Genomic DNA, 21,906 nt, shown 5'->3' with positions numbered 1-21,906 from the left:
GAAGGAGAATGGGCGGCTCCGGATTGACGGGCGGCTCTGGACTGACGGGCGGCTCCGGACAGGCGGGAGGCTCTGGCGCCGCCGGACAGGCGGGAGGCTCTGGCGCCGCCGGACAGGAGGGAGGCTCTGGCGGCGCCGGACAGGAGGGAGGCTCTGGAAGGAGAACGGGCGGCTCCAGACTGACGGGCGGCTCCGGACTGACGGGCGGCTCCGGACTTGACGGGCGGCTCTGGGCGGCTCTGGGTTGACGGGCGGCTCCGGACTGATGGGCGACTCCGGACTGACGGGCGGCTCTGGCGGCTCCGGACTGACGGGAGGCTCTGGTGGCTCCGGACAGGAGGAAGACTCTGGAGGGTCTGGACAGGAGGAAGACTTTGGAAGGAGAAGACTCAGAGACAGCCTGGTGCGTGGGGCTGCCACAGGGCCCACCAGCCTGGGGAGAGCTACAGCAGGCCTGGTTTGTAGAGAAGGCACCGGATAAACCGGGCTGTAGGGGAGCCCTGGTGCGCAGCCTTGGCACCACCATCCTCCAGGCTGAATGCCCACTTTAGCCCGGCCCCTCCAAAATGCAGGCACAGGTCGAACTGGGCTCCACTCGCACCTCTCCATTAGGCTCAATGCCCACTTTCGCCCGGCACAGGCGGAGCGCAGGCATAGGACGAACAGCACCCTTTCAGCGCCCCGGAGACACGGTACGCAGAGCCGGCACAGGATACCCTGGGCCGAAACGGCGCACCGGAGACCAAACACGCTGGGCTGGCACAACCCGCCCTGGCAGGATGCCTACTCTCGCATGGCACTTGCGGGGAGCTGGCCTATAGAGCTCCGGGCTATGAGCGCGCACTGGCAACACCGTGCGCTTCACCACATAACATGGTGCCTGACCAGTACTACGCTGTTTCCGGTAAGCACGGGGAGTTGGCTCAGGTCTACCGCCTGACTCCGCCAATCTCCCCGTGTCCCCCCCCCGAAAAAAAATTGGGAGCTGCCTTTCGTGCCTGCTGCGCTGCCTTACCTCATATCGCCGCCTCTCTGCATTCACCGCCTCCAGTTCAGCTTTCGGGCTGCGATATTCCCCAGCCTGACTCCAGGGTCCCTTACCGTCCAATATCTCCTCCCAAATTCAGGAGTCCTGAACCCTCTGCTCCTCCTTACCACGCTGCTTGGTCTGTTGGTGGTGGGTAGTTCTGTAATGATCTTCTTCATCTGAGGAACAGGAAAGATCGGCCCAAAATGCAGTGTGGTAAGTGTCCATGTTAATTGAATATCACTGAACACGAAATACAAAGTGAAACAACGAAAATCTAAACAGCCCTGAAAGGTGACACAACACAAAACAACTACCCACAAACACCAGGTGGGAACAGGCTATCTAAGTATGGTTCTCAATCAGAGACAACGATAGACAGCTGCCTTTGATTGGGAACCATACCAGGCCACACACATAGAAAACATAGAAAAACATCATAAAATGCCCACCCCAACTCACGCCCTGACCAAACCAAAATAGAGACATAAAAAGGAACTAAGGTCAGGGCGTGACACTATCTCTTGCTAAAGAATTTGTTTACACCTATGCAGTACCTTTAGCAATAATAACAATAATAATAAACCTCTGCTTTAGTAAAGAAAACAATTATGACAGGTGTTGTAATAAAAACGAGTGTCCACTGATTAAATTCAGTCATACTGCACTGTGAAGAGGGAAAACTCACAAAGTTTGTGATGAATGACAGGTTGTTTCCTCATGCAAAATAGATTAGGGGTTTAAAATTAAAATTGCTCCAGCTGGACCTCAAGAAGCCCTACTGCACTCTCTGCGAGGTAAGATCTTGCCTCATTTAGAGGGAAAATGCGTGCATTATAGCTTTGAGTCACTTTTCAATAGTGGCTAAAAGTTCCAAATCCATTTTTTAAAAGTAGCTGAATATCGTCAGGATAGTCTGAAAAGATGCTACAGCTAGCAACAGAATTGCTAGGCAGTCCATTGGGCTATATTTGGCTATAATATAGGGAGGTAAGAATAGTTGTATCGTAAAAAGTTGTGGTTGTTTCCCGGGTATTGATTTTTGGTTAGGTAACTAACGCCAGTGAATTCGAACAAGAAGTTAACGTATTCTAAACATGATGTGTTTTCATTACGGGCAACAATGAAAGGTCTACAATAGGGTATGGCTGGCTGGGCGTGTTTTATTTTAAAGGGACAGAGCACGTTTATCACAGTTGTGTGAGTGTATTGGCAGGATATAAAGTATTTTGGGGAGGCAATTTGGAGAAAGACTGAATGAGTTACATGAAACATAGAGGAAATTTAAAACAAATGATTTGAGGGGATTATCATAATAATTAGTTTTTTGTTGTTGTTGTAAACGTTTGGGTTAAGGGGATTTCCCTGTTCCCAGAGACAAGATATTTTAAAGGGGTACACTCACATATGGAATATTAGGAGTTTTATTTTCTGAGTTTTAATTAGACAAGTGAATTATTTTTTTTAAAGATAAAGGGTTCTTTAATATGTCTAATATGGTGTGGAACACGAATGTAAAGGGGTGGTGTAACCTTTGACCAAGTTTCCATGGCTCTCCCAGTTGGTCTGATCAGCCGCAGGGGGGAGCCATTTGAATAATGACTTTACGGTCATGGGTGATACTGGTTTTTAAGGTAAATGTATTAAAATGGAGTTTATAGTACTGCAACAGGAACGGATATCATATTAATCATCGATAATAAATGGGGGAGGATGGTCCTTTGAGGTTTGGACAGGACACCGTTATTAAGCCAATAGGGCAGGAAAATACATGATAGAAAAGGCGATTTTACAAAACCCAGTGTATGTTGGTCATACAAACCCTGTGGGAATAGTAAAGCTCCCATTATTGATCAATTCTAGAAATTTTAGAACATCAAATCAAAGATAACTTAAATCATTCCCCCCAGAATCGAGAATATAGGCTACTGACCTTGTTGCCAACTGGGAAAAGCAATGTTCGTTGGATCTAGTCACCGTCCCTGTCGGTCTGGGGTGTACACCAGCCTGGTCTTTAACCTCAATTTAGAGGCCAGTTCTTAAATAACGGGACCAGACCCGCTCGTGCACGATTTTCGGCGTACGACCTTCAGATGACAGAGACGGGTATTTTAGATCCCGGTTCGAAGGACCAATTGTTACGGGAATTAAATTCCGATATGTTTTAATACCCATTTAAATTAAACACTCTGTCCACTCCTAAGAATTTGTAAGACTATTATTTGCATAAAATGGACAGAGACCAGTCTCAAAACCAATCTGTAGCGTTTATTCTCGAGAGTACTGAACACGATACAGTTTACCACAGGTTATAAACTGAAAATGACGTCATTAGTTTTCGAACTGTCCCGTCTCCTCTCCCACCCTGGTACAAAGGCAGTATCTCAAGCCTTCCCACATCGTATCTGACCAATTTAATATAATTTATGACCGAGCCAAGGTCTCCCTGTGTAGATAAGCATTCTAGCCAGTCTGACGATAAATTCATTCATTTCTACCAAGGAACAGACAGTCATTGTTCTAATTCTTGATTATATTTACACACATTATATTCAGTACTAGGATTAAAAGAAAAGTCATACATCTATACAGTAACATAATAGTATTCTGATTAGTCAGTCCTGATTGAACTGTATACATAATTAGTCATTATTGATTTAAAAAATCCCTTAACGGTTCCCCCTTTCCTGCTATAACAGCCTCCACTCTTCTGGGAAGGCTTTCCACTAGATGTTGGAACATTGCTGCAGGGACTTGCTTCCATTCAGCCAGAAGAGCATTAGTGAGGTCTGGCACTGATGTTGCGCGATTAGGCCTAGCTCACAGTCGGCATTCCAATTCATCCCAAAGTTGTTCGATGGGGTTGATGTCAGGGCTCTGTGCAGGTCAGTCAAGTTCTTCCACACCGATCTCGACATACCGTTTCTGTATGGACCTCACTTTGTGCATGGGGGCATTGTCATGCTGAAACAGGACAGAGCCTTCCCCAAACTTGTGCCACAAAGTTGGAAGCACAGAATTATCTGAATGCAGAATGCTGTAGCGTTAAGAATTTCCTTCACTGGAACTAAGGAGCCAAGCCTGAACCATCAAAAACAGCCCCAGACCATTATTCCACTTCCACCAAACTTTACGGTTGGCACTATGCATTGGACAGGTAGCATTCACCTGGCATCTGCCAACTCCAGATTCATCAGTCGGACTGCCAGGGGGTGAAACGTGATTCATCAATACAGATAACCCGTTTCCACTGCTCCGGTCCAATGGCGGTGAGCTTTACACCACTCTAGCCTTGGCATTGCGCATGGTGATCTTAGGCTTGTGTGTGGGTACTCGGCCATGGAAACCCATTTCATGAAGCTCCTGATGAACAGTTATTGTGCTGACGTTGCTTCGAGAGGCAGTGTGGAACTTGGTAATTGCAACCGAGGACAGAGGATTTTACACGCTATGCGCTTCAGCACTCAGCGGTCCCGCTCTGTGAGCTTGTGTGGCCTACCACTTCGCAGTTGAGACGTTGTTGCTCCTAGGTCTTTCCACTTCACAATAACAGCACTTACAGTTGACCGGGGCAGCTCTGGCAGGGCAGAAATGTGACAATCATAGGTGGCATCCTATGACGGTGCCATGTTTAGTCACTGAACTCTTCAGTAAGAACCATTCTACTGTCAATGTTTGTTTATGGAGATTGTATGGCTGTGTTCTCGATTTTATTTCCCTGTAAGCAACGGGTGTGGCTGAAATAGCCAAATCCACAAATTTGAAGGCGTGTTCACATATTTTAGTATATATAGTGTATATACATGAAATCAAATAGCCTAGTACAAACACTAAAACTTTTCAAATCAAATGGCTAATGCACAGAACAACGTGGACAGTCGGGAATGAGATCAGAATGAGTGCTAAGGCCTACATTTGAACACAACCGCGGAAGCTTCAGGAATTTGTGGTGCTCACCAACAGGGATGTAAACACATTTGTGCTCAGATTTTGCGAAAAATAAGCTTTTTCTGTGTATGGAACGTTTCCGGTATCTTTTATTTCAACTCATGAAACTTGGGACCAACACTTTACATGTTGCGCTTATATTTTTGTTCAGTATATTTAGGATGCAAGTATGGGTATTCAGACCTTGAGGGGAGGTCCACAGAAACTACTTGACACGTTCTATAGATACTGATAAAGACAACTTGAAGTCAGTTTACTTTTGAGGTTAAAGAACACAAGTTATGTTTTGTGGATGCAATGTGTCAGAGGTCTCTTCTGTCAACAAACATTTATTTTTTAAACTGTAGCAAATGGAACACTATGCATTTGCCACTTCAACATTTATTAACAAATGCAATGCTTGAGTCATGAAGTTCTCGGGAAGAAAAATCTCTAGTCACTCAAAAGCCAGAGATGTGGATCTGATTACAAATTAAATTAAAAGCTGCCATACCTTTGTAGATTTGTAAGTAGCACCATGGGTAGTGAACCTCAATTTAAAGGAGAGATGAGAAATACTAACACATTGAGAGTGGGAGGTTGGGGAAGCAGATCTCCACTCAAATCCTTGAAAATCTTAAAAAAGAAATGGCAAAAACCTTTTGGGGAGCAAATTAAATCGTGGGTCGACATCTGGCTTAGACTACACATGATATACAAATATAGGACTATGATGAATAAGCATATTTTTAAATGTTGTATTTTAATGAAGTATCTGTATATGAAGGGCTAAGGTGACTTCTGTTAGTTATGCTTCCCTCTATTCAAGAAGAGGTTTTCAGACTTTTGCAGAGATTGGAGATGTATTCTGTCTTTGGAATGTGTAAACTGACCTTTGTAACCTCGTGGCAGAGGGATTATTGGGATCCAGCCTGACCTGTTCTTCCTCCCACTGTCTGCACTGAAGATAGTTTTATGTTTCTAATATGTTTTATTGAACACACACAAGAATGGTGTATATACAAGACAGGTATACAATTCTTATCTAAACATAAAAGAGCAGACAGAAACAACAAGACCCAGAGTTCAAGGTACAGAGTTCAAGGTACAAAACAAATAATACAAAACACGACATACAGAACAAGGACATGTAGAAAGAAAGAGGGTAGATGTCACTTATTCCCCCCTATCCCCCCCCCTCCCAACTGCTCACGTGGCAGGGCCAGCACATCTTGCCCAAAGGTAGATTAATATATTACAATTGAGAGTGCATTAAGACAAAATGGGAGGAAGAACTAGGGACTGACATTTGGGTGGCAGACTGGGAAGAGAGCTTGGAGTATATCCACACATGCTCCATTAACTCCAGACATCGTCTCATACAATTCAAGGTATTACACAGATTACACTATTCCATAACTAAACTGCATAGGATATTTCCTGACACATCCCCTACATGTGATAAATGTCAGGCTGCACAGGGTACACTACTCCACTGCTTTGCCCTATGCTCTAGCTTGCATGGTTATTGGTGTGGAATTTTTGGGATCCTCTCTGAATTTTTGGAGACTTCAATAGACCCAGACCCTCTTCTGATAATCCTGGGAGTATCTGAGTCCCTAAACGGATTAACCAACCCCCAAAAACAACTCATCTCTTACGGTCTCATTTCGGCAAAAAAACGAATCTTGTTGTTTTGGAAAAGGAGGGAAGTGCCCTCTACCAAATTATGTCTCAGTGAATTGGCAAACACTGTACACTTTGAAAGAATTAGATATATTCTGAACAATAAATTATCAACATTTGATCAAATCTGGCAGCCTTTCCTCTCCTACTTGGATGAGTCGGCGCTGTGAATTTGTACTTATTAATGGCATCTGCATGGCATTCGATGTATTACCTTTTTTGGAAAGACCAGGACACAAATCATATGGAGAGTTTGTCAATGACCTGCAGGTGAGATCATGTGAGTTTCACAATTATATGATATGTAGACAGAGCTGCTGGAGTTGCATTGTTTAGCTCCTCCTCTGAGGTTGTAACATCCCTCTTCTCATCTTGCTCCAATAGGGTGGGGTGGGGGAGGTTATACAAATAGCATTCATTGGAGTTCTGTTGTAGTGGAAGTTTTCTGAGCACACACACTTGTTCCATTAAGGAGCATTAGTGTGTTGTATTTTTAGCCCAGTATAAGGTGTATGAGCTCAGTCTGAATATGTCTCTTATAGAAGGTCTTCTACAGACATCAAGCACAGTGACACTGCTGGGTACTGTGCTGCTTCTACTGGTCCTCTACCTCCGCTCCTCTGGTTCCAGCTCTGAGGAACAGGGGAAGGAGCCTCCAGGACCGAGGCCGCTGCCCCTGCTTGGTAACATGCTCCAGCTGGACCTCAAGAAGCCCTACTGCACTCTCTGCGAGGTAAGATGAAGTCATCCTTTGCTTTCAGAACAAAACATGTTGAGGTTGACTTGATCTGTGAGATTTGATCTGTTTTTTGCTATTTTACCAGGTTTGAAAAGTTCAGTAAGCAAACTGATGAATGAACTCTGGCACATTGTACATGCTTTTACCTGGTTAATGTTGTTTAGTGTTCTATTCTGTAGTGTATTTCAATAGATATGTCCTGCCCAAGTAGCCTGGTCCCAGATGTTTTTTGTTGGGAACCAGGCTATGGACAAAATACTTTGTGACAGTGACCAATGTGTTGCAAGGAAAGAGATGAGGTCACTTTAGAATATTGAAAGTAAAGGGGATATCTGGTCGTTTGTACAACTGAACTCATTCAACTGAAATGTGTCTTCCGCATTTTACACAACCCCTCTGAATCAGAGAGGTGCGGGGGGCTGCCATAATCGACATCCACGTCTTCGGCGTCCGAGATGCACCCTAGAAATATCCCTTCAGGGATCTTGTTATAACAGACCTGGGTTCAAATACATAGTGTACTGAAGTATTTGACATTTTGTGTTTGAGTATTTAGTAATACACAGCCAAAAACAACTACATCAAATAAAAACAACAAGTAGTTGTAAATACATGCCACTTGTAACATAGGAGCAGTTAATGACCGGTGCAGTTAATGACATGACCAGACAAACAATACTATCTGATGACGGATTATAAAATAGTGCTTTTTAAACGGTAGGTAATCAAGGGAGTAATGAAGTCCAGGTGTGACTGATGATGAGTCGCAGGTGTGCGTAATGATGGTTACCGTGTGTGCATAAAGATGGGTTGCCATGTGTGCGTAATGATGGTTGCCGTGTGTGCATAAAGATGGGTTGCCAGGTGTGCATAATGATGGTTGCCGTGTGTGCATAAAGATGGGTTGCCAGGTGTGCGTAATGATGGTTGCCGTGTGTGCATAATGATGGTTGCCAGGTGTGCATAATGATGGTTGCCAGGTGTGCACAATGATAGTTGCCAGGTGTGCATAAAGATGGTTGCCAGGTGTACATAATGATGATTGCCATGTGTGCATAATGATGGTTGCCAGGTGTGCATAATGATGGTTGCCAGGTGTGCATAATGATGGTTGCAAGGTGTGCATAAAGATGGGTTGCCAGGTGTGCATAATGATGGTTGCCAAGTGTGCACATTGTTGGTTGCCAGGTGTGCATAAAGATGGTTGCCAGGTGTACATAATGATGGTTGCCAGGTGTGCATAATGACGGTTGCCAGGTGTGCATAATGATGGGTTGCCAGGTGTGCATAATGATGGTTGCCAGGTGTGCATAATGATGGTTGCCAGGTGTGCATAATGATGGGTTGCCAGGTGTGCATAATGATGGTTACCAGGTGTACATAATGATGGTTGCCAGGTGTGCATAATGATGGTTGCCAGGTGTGCATAATGATGGGTTGCCAGGTGTGCACATTGATGGTTGCCAGGTGTGCATAAAGATGGTTGCCAGGTGTACATAATGATGGTTGCCATGTGTGCATAATGATGGGTTGCCAGGTGTGCATAATGATGGGTTGCCATGTGTGCATAATGATGGTTGCCAGGTGTGCAATAAGATGGGTTGCCAGGTGTACATAATGATGGGTTGCCAGGTGTACATAATGATGGGTTGCCAGGTGTGCATAATGATGGGTTGCCAGGTGTGCATAATGATGGGTTGCCAGGTGTGCATAATGATGGGTTGCCAGGACCAGTGGTTAGTAGACCGGTGACATTGGGAGTGGGAGCTTGACACATATACTTTCCAAATGTATTTCCAACAAAAAACTTTGTCTAAATACTAATTGTTTGTAAGTAATTAAATTACATTGACTGGTATTTGAACGTAGGTCTGACATCAACTGTAAACCACTGTCTATTTCTTGACTGAAACATGTTAAACAAGTTGTATGTGATGTCCAGTTATGTGCTTAGTCATATAATATTAAGAGACATAACTGAGTCTATGGTGTACTTTATGTATACTTTATCTGTCCAGCTCTCCAAGAAATATGGTTCCATATTCACGGTTCACTTTGGACCCAAGAAAGTGGTTGTTCTGGCAGGATACAAGACGGTCAAGCAGGCGCTGGTCAACCAGGCAGAGGACTTTGGGGACAGGGACATCACTCCTGTGTTCTATGATTTCAACCAAGGACATGGTAATGATATTTTACTGTTCTGCTGGCTATGTCCTATTCTTAAAGGGATAGTTCACCATAATGACAACCTGTCTTGTTTTCCTTAATCTGTAAGCAGTCTGTGAACAAGCTAAAACAGTAATCCATGCGTTTGTTCTCCAATGTATGTGTTGGCCACAAATATGAGCATAGGATGAGTCAACAACATTGTGGGTATGAGTTAACAAATTATGAACTTTTAAAAGTAAGATTTCCACCTAACAGTTACTTTAAATAAACTTTATTGAGATACACAATTAATTTCAGACACTTTGAGATGAGTTGGAATTTAAATGCATTACAATCTGTTGAAAGTCTTATTCTAGCCTGGTGGAACGAGTCTGATTGCTGCATTCACCATTCTGTTTTGCTGCATGTATCAGCCTGCCCTTTATCCAGTAGATTGGCTTTTGGAATAAGCCAGAAAATGTCTGGTCCAATCAGTGCCCTCACAGAAACAGTGTTTGGGTTTACAAACAATGTTGCCAAATACTGTGTTTGAATTAGGCTGTCCTCTGATTGGTTGAAAGTGATCCAATAGCTGACAAATACATTTTTAATAATACCACTAATTTCTGACATTTGAGACTAGAATGGTGAATGCAGAGGTCAGGCTAGAATGGTGAATGCAGAGGTCAGGCTAGAATGGTGAATGCAGAGGTCAGGCTAGAATGGTGAATGCAGAGGTCAGGCTAGAATGGTGAATGCAGAGGTCAGGCTAGAATGGTGACTGCAGAGGTCAGGCTAGAATGGTGACTGCAGAGGTCAGGCTAGAATGGTGACTGCAGAGGTCAGGCTGCAGAGTTCAGGCTAGGTGACTGCAGAGGTCAGGCTAGAATGGTGAATGCAGAGGTCAGGCTAGAATGGTGAATGCAGAGGTCAGGCTAGAATGGTGAATGCAGAGGTCAGGCTAGAATGGTGAATGCAGAGGTCAGGCTAGAATGGTGAATGCAGAGGTCAGGCTGTCATCCTCTGCAAATAATATAAATGTCTAAAATAGTTACAGATGATCATGACCAGAAAGGATGCAGAGATACTTTGGCAGATTATGTGTGTGTATATATATATATATAATATGTGTGTGTGTGTGTGTGTGTGTGTGTACATGATCATTATTAAATGGCATATCATAGTAAATATAATTTATTAATATTACACTTTGTCATGGAAACAAACCACGTTCTCTACAGGGATTCTGTTTACTAATGGAGACTCATGGAAAGAGATGAGGCGCTTTGCCCTGACAAACCTTAGAGACTTTGGGATGGGCAAGAAAGGGAGTGAGGAGAAAATCTTAGAGGAAATCCCCTACCTGATTGAAGTGTTGGAAAAACATGAGGGTAAGAGAATCAGTATCTCTACACTAGTAGCAGAAGTAGTATGATGTATTTATACGGGATGCCTAGGCTTAATTGCCTGGTTAATCAGGCAAACCACATTATTAGTAAATAGCTAATTGGCTTGCTAAGTGATTGTGTGGGTTCTGGAAAGCTTATTTTGTAATTAATTAGATGTTTTGTCTATTACAGGTAAGGCATTTGACACAGCACAGCCTGTGCTTTATGCCGTCTCCAACATAATCTCGGCCATTGTCTATGGCAGCAGGTTTGAATACACTGACCCCCTATTCACAGGCATGGTGAACAGGGTCAAAGAGAATGGTCACCTTATAGGTTCTGCATCATTGCAGGTAGTCTGCTTATTCAGACCATTTTGTTTTTACTGTATTTTCTGAGTTAATAATGTCTGTCTCAGTGCAATCAATAAAACAAGGAAACAGAACACCTGTTATGAATTCTTGCAAATTAAAATGTTTTATTATATAAATTATATACAATATTCATGATGTATACGTATAACATATCAAATAAAATCATCATAGCCCAGTCCAAGCTCTTTGTCCTGGCACACCAATGGTGGATCCAGTTTCCCCCTGAAGCTAGGACAGCAGAGTCCCCGCCCATCTTCCAAAAACACCTGAAACTCCATCTCCTCAAAAAGTATCTTAAATAAACCCCTCGCCCCCACCTACCCAAAAAAGTTCCTGAACAACAGGTTTCTAGCTCTGACTTGGCTGACTTTTTCCTCAAAACTACTTTGAGAAAAGTGCACTTACTATGCCTGTGACATGTGATTGTCCCACCAAGCTATCTTAAGATGAATGCACTAACTGTGAATCGCTCTGGATAAGAGCGTCTGCTAAATTGCTAAAATATTTTGTACATAATTATCATTTTAATTATTATATATAATATGGTTAAATAATCACTAGTGATGGGCACCGATATACAAAATTATATCACTATCAGTACCATTTTTGTGATTCCATATTGTATTGGTTTGCATAAAATATATTGCACCTGTGTATGTTCACTTATCTGTTCACTTCCATGGCTCTTTGAAGTTCAGACAACTGTTAGCAGATTGTCCGTTGGGCCAGGTGTGAATATTCTGGTATTATAATATTGTATTCAAACTGGTTAGTTAGGGAGGCCTATATTATAGGACCATCAACAGGCAATTAATTTAATATGCTAAATTTAGAGCCTGTGAGGTCTGTTTGAGGGTTTTGTGTATGCAGGAAAAGTAATGTGTTCTTTTTACAGAATAGTAAAAATAATAAACTGACATTACAATATGCCTTGCTCATATCGATATCAAATAATATTGAATATCACTATTGGTGGTCACAACTAATAATTACAGATTTATGTGCATCACGTTTGTATTTAATGATCTAATCATAGTTGTGGTGTGTTATAATGAATATAATATTGTTTTATGTGTATTCTACCTGAATCTCTGTGTAGATGTACAACATGTTTCCCTGGTTGGGTCCGTGGATAAACAACCTGACACATCTGAAAAAGAATGTTACTGATATGAAGATGGAGGTGACAGAGCTGGTGAGGGGCCTGAAGGAGACTCTGAACCCTCATATGTGTAGAGGCTTTGTGGACTCGTTCCTCGTCCGAAAGCAGACCCTGGAGGTATGAAGACTTCATGCAGAATCTGCATCTCACTCATTCATAACAAAGTGTTGCATTAATATTGTTCAGTATGACTATACAGAATAGAATTAATCAATAAGGTCAGAGGGGGTGTGGTATCTGGTCAATTTACCACAGCTAAGGCACTGCATGATGCGAAGTGCAGTGCCTGTATACAGTCCTTGTATATTGGCCATATTCCACAAAACCCAGAGGTGCCTTGCTGGTGTGATAAACTTGATACCAACATAATTAGAACAGTAAATAAGTAATTTTGCATCACACTAGTGGTATATTGTCTAAGTTACCAAGACATTCGGATAATCAGTATCCAGGAACCAAACTGCCAGGTTTATAGTACCTATTACACCACCTTGTGGTTCACTTTACTGCTGAAAAACACAAGTAACTTGTCCAACACTAACATCCCACTGGGCACAGACATCAATTCAACATATATTCGATGTTGATTCCACATAATTTAATTAAAATGATGTGGAAACAATGTTGATTCAACCAGTTTGACTGAATGCCAGCTGAGGGAGGATCTAACTAGTTCTCTGTATCAGTAGAATCACATGTAAACTCAGACTCAAACACTAAAACAGTTCTTCAGGCTGATTTAAAAGAATGTGTTGATTATCTGTTTTGTTTGCTTGTGTTATTTTCCATATTATTTCTATCTCTGATAAGCTACACAGGAAATGGCAAAAAATAGCACATTATATTAACCATATAATTGTATTGGTACATTTGGATAGAAAACACTCTAAAGTTTCTAAAACTGTCAAATTATGTCTGTGTATAACAGAACTGATATGGCAGGCGACACCCCGAGGACAAACCATCCCAAAAAAAATAAATTCAGCCTACCATTATTTTCAATGGCTATCACTTTTATTATAAGTCCTCCCAGATTCCAGTTCCTAGGGCTTCCACTAGATGTCAACAGTCTTTAGAAAGAGTTTCATGCTGGGTTTTTGGAAAAATGAGCCAGAAATTTATATTTTTTCTAGGTGGTTCCCATTTCGCTATAGTGTTTCCAAGAGTGTGGAAGTGAGCGCGTTCTTTGGTATTTTTCTCCGGTAAAGACAATAACGATTCTCCGTCTTAAATGTAATTGTTTATTTACGTATCAGGGTACCTAAGGTTTGATTATAAACGTTGTTTGACTTGTTTGGAAAAGTTTATTAGTAATGTTTGGGATTCATTTTGTATGCATTTTGATGGAGGGAAACTGGGTGGATTATTGACTGAAGCGTGCCAGCTAAACTGAGTTTTTATTGATATAAAGGACATTATCGAACAAAAGGACCATTTGTGATGTAACTACCGTCCCACCTGCCCATAAGACGTTTTAATATATGTAGCCTTAGAAATAAGGTTAATACAATTAATAACTTGCTAACATCAGATATATATTCATATATTAGCCATTTATGAGACTCACATAGATAATTAATTTGGTACATCATTAGCAATACAATGATATAACATCTACAGAAGACACAGGAATGCATATGGGGGAGTTGTTGCTGTACATATTCAGAGCCATATCCCTGAAATGCTTAGAGAGGATCTCGTGTTATTGCAGATTCACCTGCCTCCTCTAAAGCCTATTTTAGTGTAGCTCCTATAGGCCACCAAGTTCTAACTGTCAGTATCCAGATAATGTGTGTGAAATGCTTGATGGGGGCTCCTGAGTGGCGCAGAGGTCTAAGGCACTGCATCTCAGTGCTAGAGGCATCACTACAGACCCTGGTTCGATTCCAGGCTGTTTCACAACTGGCCTTGATTGGAGTCCCGCAGGGCGACGTACAATTGGGCCAGCATTGTTAGGGTTTGGCCGGGGTACGCGGTCATGGTTAATAATAATCAAAGATGGGACTAAAATAGTGTATGAGATTATACAAACGATTTTCAATTCAAATTAAATTGTATTTGTCACATGCTGAATACAACCGGTGTAGACCTTGGAGTGAAATGCGTACTTACAAGCCCTTAATCAGTAATGCAGTTTTAAGAAGAAAAAAAAGAAGAAAAAAAACATTTGCTGTGACTCTTATGTGGATGATGTTAAAAAATATTTGTTGGTCTGATATGATTAATAAGGAGCATCCAGACGCTGCACTTGATTGCATTTATGAAATTGCTTCTTCTAGTTATTGATAAGCATGTACCTTTTAAGAAACTGGCTCCATGGATTGATGAGGAATTGAATAACTGTATAGTTGATAGAGATGGGGCAAAAGGAGTGGCTAATAAGTCTGGCTGCACATCTGACTGGCTGAAGGTGAGGTGAAGAAATTATTGTCGATCAATAATGACAAAGCTCCTGGCATTGACAACTGTCATGCCTTTAATCTGAGCCTAGATAAGTGTTTGTCCTCAGGCCTGGTTCTAACAGCCAACCTGTCAGCTTACTGGCAGCTCTTAGCAAACTGTTGGAAAAAATGGTGTTTGACCAAATACAATGCTATTTCTCTGTAAACAAATGAAGACTTTCAGAATGCTTATAGAGAAGAGTACTGAACATGCACTGGCACAGATGACTGATGATTGGTTTAAAGAAATGTATAATAGAAAGATTTCAGTGCAGCCTTTAATATTAGTGACCATAACGTGTTGAATAATCCTATGTGTTATTGCTTTTCAACCTCAGCTCTGAATGATTCGACCCGTCAGCAATCACAGCTAGTGAAATCACTGCAACACTAAACAAAGAGTTGCAGTCAGTTTGAGAATGGGTGGCCAGTAATAAACTGGTCCTGAACATCTCCAAAATGAAGCATTGTATTGATAAAAATCATTCCCTAAGTTCTGGACCTCAGCTGAATCTGGTAATCAATGGTGTGGCTGAGGATATTACATTACTTGGTGTTACTTTAGATTGTAAACTCTCATGGTCAGAACATATTGATTCAATGATTGTAAAGATTTGAAGAGGACTGTCCGTGATAAATAGATGCTCTGCTTTTTTCAATCAAATGTATTTATAAAGCCCTTCTTACATCAGCTGATGTCAAAGTGCTGTAACGAAACCCAGCCTAAAACAGCAAGCAATGCAGGTGGAGAAGCACCACTCTCCACAAAGCAAGCTCTAGTTTTATCTTATCTTAATTATTGTCCAGATAAATGAAGGGCCAACTTAAGCTGCCCAGAACAGCATGACACATTTACCTCTTCATTGTAATCAGAGGGCTAATATCAATAATATGCATGTCAGTTTCTCTTGGCTAAGAGTTGAGGAAAGACTGACTGTACATAACTCATGTCATCTGAGGGTTTGTTTCTGTTAGGAATCTGGCAATATGGAATCTTTCTACCATGACGACAACCTGGTATTTAGTGTTGGTAACCTGTTTGGTGCTGGGACCGACACCACCGGGACAACCCTGCGCTGGGGTCTGCTGCTAATGGCCAAGTACCCCCATATACAGGGTAAGGATTGTTATAAACACAAACACATGAACGCACACACACCACAGGAGGCTGCTGTGGAGTGGAGTGGTATCAAAAATATGGAAACCATGTGTTCGATTCCATTCCAGCCATTATTATGAGCCCGTCCTCCCCAATTAACTTCTTGCGTCGAGCCAACCCGGATCCGGGATCATGACTACAGCCTCAAGCCCATTACCATAACACAACGTTAACTATTCATGAAAATCGCAAATGAAATGAAATCAATATGCTAGCTCTCAAGCTTAGCCTTTTGTTAACAACACTGTCATCTCAGATTTTCAAAAATATGCTTCTCAACCATAGCAAACTAGCATTTAGCATTAGCATTAGCATTTATCATTAGCATTAGCAGGCAACATTTTCACAAAAACCAGCAAAAACATTCAATAAATCATTTACGGTCCGATTTCTGCGTCATGTTTGGCTACCAAAAAAAAACGAAAATTCATTCATCCAAACTTTCTTCCACATTAACTCCATAATATCGACTGAAACATGGTAAACGTTGTTTAGAATCAATCCTCAAGGTGTTTTTCACATATCTCTTCATGATATATCATTCCTGGAAGTCTCCTCTCTGTCTCAATCACATGGATGAATGCGAGCAGCTTGGAGATTACGCAACAATTTCAACAAAGGACACTGGGCGGACCCCTGGTAAATGTAGTCTCTTATGGCCAATCTTCCAATGATATACCTACAAATACGTCACAATGCTGCAGACAACTTGGAGAAACGATAGAAAGGGCAGGCTAATTCGTGGAGCTTTCACAGCCATATAAGGAGACAATGAAAAACAGAGCGTCAAATCCTGCTCATTTCCTGTTTGAAGTTTCATCTTGGTTTCGCCTGTTGCATCAGTTCTGGGGCACTCACAGATAATATCTTTGCAGTTTTGGAAACGTCAGAGTGTTTTCTTTCTAAAGCGGCCAATTATATGCATAGTCGAGCATCTTTTCGTGACAAAATATTGAGCTTAAAACGGGCACGTTTTTTTATCCAATAATGACATAGCGCCCCCATAGGTTGAAGAGGTTAAGGTGCCACCTGTGACACACAGACATTAAACAGTAAAGCACTCAGGGTGTTACAAGTTATAAACAAGAGCCAGATTAAAGAACATATTATGAAACTAGACAAGGATGGCTTGGTTAATGAAGGTTAAACGTTAACTGAGGAACATCTTCCTCGGAATAGTCTCAAATTGTTGGTGCATGGACTCTAGAAGGTTTCGAAAGCATTCCAGAGATGCTGGCCCATGTTGAATCCAATGCTTTTGACAGTTGTCAAATTGGCTGGATGTCCTTTGGGCGGTGGACTATTCTTGATACATACTGGAAACTGTTGAGTGTGAAAAACCCAGCTGCGTTGCAGTTCTTGACACATACCGATGCGCTTGGCACCTTCACCATACCCCGTTCAAAGGCACTTAAATCTTTTGTCTTGCCCATTCACCCTCTGAATGGCACACATACACAATCCATGTCGCAAGACCCACTGGTTGACGCTTATTTATAAAACCCTCTTAAGCCTCACTCCCCCCTATCTGAGATAACTACTGCAGCCGTCATCCTCCACATACAACACGCATTCTGCTAGTCACATTCTGTTAAAGGTCCCCAAAGCGCATACATTCCTGGGTCGATCATCTTTTCAGTTCGCTGCAGCTAGCGACTGGAACGAGCTGCGACTGGAACGAGCTGCGACTGGAACGAGCTGCGACTGGAACGGGCTGCGACTGGAACGGGCTGCGACTGGAACGGGCTGCGACTGGAACGGGCTGCGACTGGAACGGGCTGCGACTGGAACGGGCTGCGACTGGAACGGGCTGCGACTGGAACGGGCTGCGACTGGAACGGGCTGCGACTGGAACGGGCTGCGACTGGAACGGGCTGCGACTGGAATGGGCTGCATCAAACACTCAAACTGGACAGTTTTATCTCAATCTCTTCATTCAAAGACTCAATCATGGACAGTCTTACTGACAGTGGCTGCTCTGCGTGATGTGTTATTGTCTCTACCTTGCCCTTTGTGCTGTTGTCTGCCCAATAATGTTTGTACTATGTTATGTGCTGCTACCATGCTGTGTTGTCTTAGGTCTCTCTTTATGTAGTGTTGTGTTCTCTCGTCGTGGTGTGTGTTGTCCTATATTTATATTTAACTTATTTTTAATCCCAGTCCCTGTCCCTTCAGGAGGCCTTTTGGTAGGCCGTCATTGTAAATAAGAATTTGTTCTTAACTGGTTAAATAAAGTCTCAATTGTATTCAGGCTTAAAACTCCATTGTTAACCTGTCTCCTCCCCTTCATTTACACTGATTTGAAGTGGATTTAACAAGAGACAGTAAGAGATCATAGCTTTCACCTGGTCAGTCTGTCATGGAACGAAGAGCAGGGGTTGTTAATGTTTGTATACTCAGTGTACATTTCACTGTATTAACTCCAACCCTCCCTCCTTTCTGTCTCAGACCGGGTCCAGGAGGAGATCAGCAGGGTCATAGGAAGTCGTCAGCCCTTGGTAGAGGACAGGAAGAACCTGCCCTACACTGATGCAGTGATCCATGAGACCCAGAGACTGGCCAGCATTGCACCCATGTCCGTCCCTCACACCACCAGCCGAGATGTCACCTTCCAGGGATATTTCATTAAAAAGGTCAGATACCTGGATATCCAAATCTCTGTGTTTATTTTGTGACCAGCTTCAAATTGTCTTATTTTTTTCTGAAGGGAAGTTACCGATTCAAAAACAATAAAAGGTTTGGTAGTTGGGTTTCCCAAGGGACTCTGTAGCAGCATAGCTGACTTCAGTAGTAAATATAGAAAAAAGGAGTTGTATGTATCTTTCAAATCTTGGAATGTTCTCAAACCATTTCTGTTCTCAAACCATTTCTGTCCATGATATCGGTAAGGATTCCACATTTGGGGGATGCAAAAAGATGGCATCCAGATCACAACACATTATTGTGAAATATTGGAGTATGGGCATGCCATAAGTGTATATTTCTGCCTGAAGTTGCAATCCATTCCTATTAACCTGTTACTCCTACCCCCGACTTTTTCGAACATTCTGTTAAAAAAATCGCGCAACATTTCAGCGCCCTGTTACTCAGGCCAGGAATATAGTATATGCATATGATTAGTATGTGTGGATAGAAAACACTCAGACGTTTATAAAACTGGTTAAATCACGGCTGTGACTATAACAGAACGTGCGTTTCATCGAAAAGTGCAGGAAAATCTGATCACTGAAATTGGAAAAATATATCCATCCACCGCTTCAACCCATTGTTATGGGCGAACGACATTAAATTAGGGCTGAGGTTGCAGTACCTACAGCTTCCACACGATGTCAACAGTCTTAATATATATATTGTCATTTGCCAATTCTTTGTTTCTTGGTCAAACGAACAAGAGACAGGCTTTTTCTTCAGGTCTCCGACCGGATATTTTGGTTGAGAAATACACGGACAGTATTTCAAGACGGACCCCTATAGAAAACACTTCGTCTCGTGATTAATTTGATCGCTTATTAACGTTTACTAATACCTAAAGTTGCATTACAAAAGTATTTCGAAGTGTTTTGTGAAAGTTTATCGTCAACTTTTTTAATTAAAAAAATGACGTTACGTTATAAGACGCTATTTTTTTCTCCGTTTATCACACAGTCTTCATAGATCGATATCTAGGCTATATATGGACCGATTTAATCGAAAAAAAAGACCCAATAGTGATTATGGGACATCTAGGAGTGCCAACAAAGAAGATGGTCAAAGGTAATGAATGTTTTATATTTTATTTGTGTGGTTTGTGTAGCGCCAACTATGCTAATTATTTTGTTTACGTCCCCTGCGGGTCTTTTGGGGTGTTACATGCTATCAGATAATAGCTTCTCATGCTTTCGCCGAAAAGCATTTTAAAAATCTGACTTGTTGCCTGGATTCACAACGAGTGTAGCTTTAATTCAATACCCTGCATGTGTATTTTAATGAACGTTTGAGTTTTAACTAATACTATTAGCATTTAGCGTAGCACATTTGCATTTCCAGAGCTCTAGATGGGACACCTGCGTGCCAGGTAGGAGCAAGAGGTTAAACAAAATTTCATCACTTTTACTCTGAAAATAAGGGGTCCTATGCTTCACCCTTACTGCAGGGGACGTCTGTGATTCCTCTACTGACGTCGGTCCTACAGGACGATAGCGAATGGGAGAGCCCCCACACCTTTAACCCCTCACACTTTCTGGATGAGCAGGGAGGATTTGTCAAGAGGGACGCCTTCATGGCCTTTTCTGCAGGTAGATTAACTTCATTATATAACAAATTGTTTCATTGTAAGAAGTAGATCAATTCATGTTGCCTTTTGGACAGACTTCATGCTATTTTCTGTATCTTTGGTCTCTCTCGCAGGTCGTAGAGTGTGTCTGGGGGAGGGTCTGGCCAGGATTGAGCTCTTCCTCTTCTTCACCTCCCTCCTGCAGCGCTTTCGTTTCTCTCCTCCTCCTGGAGTAACAGAGGATGATCTGGATCTCACACCATTACCGGGGTTCACCCTCCACCCTTCACCTCACCAGCTGTGTGCTGTGAGCCGGGACTGAGATTTGAACATGAAAATATTGGTGGGGCAAAAACTCAATCAAAAAAGCTAAAATGCCGCAAAATCACTACACATTAAATGTACAATTATAAAAAATTATCACAGAAATGAGCTTGCGCGACACACAAACATTATTATATTTAGTTTATGATCGGTTCATAGGCTACTTCCAATATCTTTTACATTTAATAACACTGAAGACTATGGTTGTGGAACATATTTTTATAGAGTGAAGTCTATTTTCATCATCGGTCTGCAGTATTGCTAAATTGCTAAGTATTGCGACGCAGTCCAACACGTTCTGAGGGTAGTTGCATCCACCTGTCTGTTAATAAGATATTCCTGTTAATAATAAAGCAACAAAGTTTATAAAGCTTCTCCTTCGTTTCAATCATTGCATCGTAAATTCCATGGGTTATTAAAACAGGGTCTTATCCTGTTCTAACAGTGCCTATTAAAACAGGGTCTTATCCTGTTCAAACAGTGCCTAATAAAACAGGGTGTTATCCTGTTCTAACAGTGCCTATTAAAACAGGGTGTTATCCTGTTCTAACAGTGCCTATTAAAACAGGGTGTTATCCTGTTCTAACAGTGCCTATTAAAACAGGGTGTTATCCTGTTCAAACAGTGCCTATTAAAACAGGGTGTTATCCTGTTCAAACAGTGCCTATTAAAACAGGGTGTTATCCTGTTCTAACAGTGCCTATTAAAACAGGGTGTTATCCTGTTCAAACAGTGCCTATTAAAACAGGGTCTTATCCTGTTCTAACAGTGCCTAATAAAACAGGGTGTTATCCTGTTCTAACAGTGCCTATTAAAACAGGGTGTTATCCTGTTCAAACAGTGCCTAATAAAACAGGGTCTTATCCTGTTCTAACAGTGCCTAATAAAACAGGGTGTTGTCCTGTTCTAACAGTGCCTAATAAAACAGGGTGTTATCCTGTTCAAACAGTGCCTATTAAAACAGGGTGTTATCCTGTTCTAACAGTGCCTAATAAAACAGGGTGTTATCCTGTTCTAACAGTGCCTAATAAAACAGGGTGTTATCCTGTTCTAACAGTGCCTAATAAAACAGGGTGTTATCCTGTTCTAACAGTGCCTAATAAAACAGGGTGTTATCCTGTTCTAACAGTGCCTAATAAAACAGGGTGTTATCCTGTTCTAACAGTGCCTATTAAAACAGGGTGTTATCCTGTTCTAACAGTGCCTATTAAAACAGGATAAATCACTAGAATTCAAATGCTTTTTTGACAACACCCCTTTTGATTTGAACGAAACCTGC

The 21,906-nt window shown here is 41.9% G+C and overlaps 1 protein-coding gene across 1 annotated transcript; it reads left to right on the top strand.

The window, feature by feature from the left end:
• Positions 1–7,057: 7,057 nt before the first annotated feature.
• LOC123998816 (cytochrome P450 2K1-like) lies at positions 7,058–21,002 on the top strand. Its single transcript, XM_046304002.1, has 9 exons — positions 7,058–7,373; positions 9,398–9,560; positions 10,769–10,918; positions 11,108–11,268; positions 12,389–12,568; positions 15,868–16,009; positions 18,500–18,684; positions 20,184–20,325; positions 20,438–21,002. Exons 1-9 carry the CDS (start codon positions 7,170–7,172, stop codon positions 20,623–20,625), a joined length of 1,515 nt encoding a protein of 504 aa, XP_046159958.1. The 5' UTR covers positions 7,058–7,169; the 3' UTR covers positions 20,626–21,002.
• Positions 21,003–21,906: the final 904 nt, after the last annotated feature.

Source organism: Oncorhynchus gorbuscha, linkage group LG16 (genome assembly GCF_021184085.1).
Source record: "Oncorhynchus gorbuscha isolate QuinsamMale2020 ecotype Even-year linkage group LG16, OgorEven_v1.0, whole genome shotgun sequence".
Lineage (NCBI taxonomy): Eukaryota > Metazoa > Chordata > Actinopteri > Salmoniformes > Salmonidae > Oncorhynchus > Oncorhynchus gorbuscha.
This window is presented reverse-complemented; position numbering and strand designations above follow the sequence as displayed.

Bases quoted from the DNA above. Each gene is read 5' to 3' on its own strand.
- LOC123998816 (XM_046304002.1), top strand. From the start codon at position 7,170: ATGTCTCTTATAGAAGGTCTTCTACAGACATCAAGCACAGTGACACTG. The intron at 9,561-10,768 runs GTAATGATATTT...CGTTCTCTACAG, and splicing joins TGATTTCAACCAAGGACATG to GGATTCTGTTTACTAATGGA. The intron at 18,685-20,183 runs GTCAGATACCTG...CCCTTACTGCAG, and splicing joins AGGGATATTTCATTAAAAAG to GGGACGTCTGTGATTCCTCT.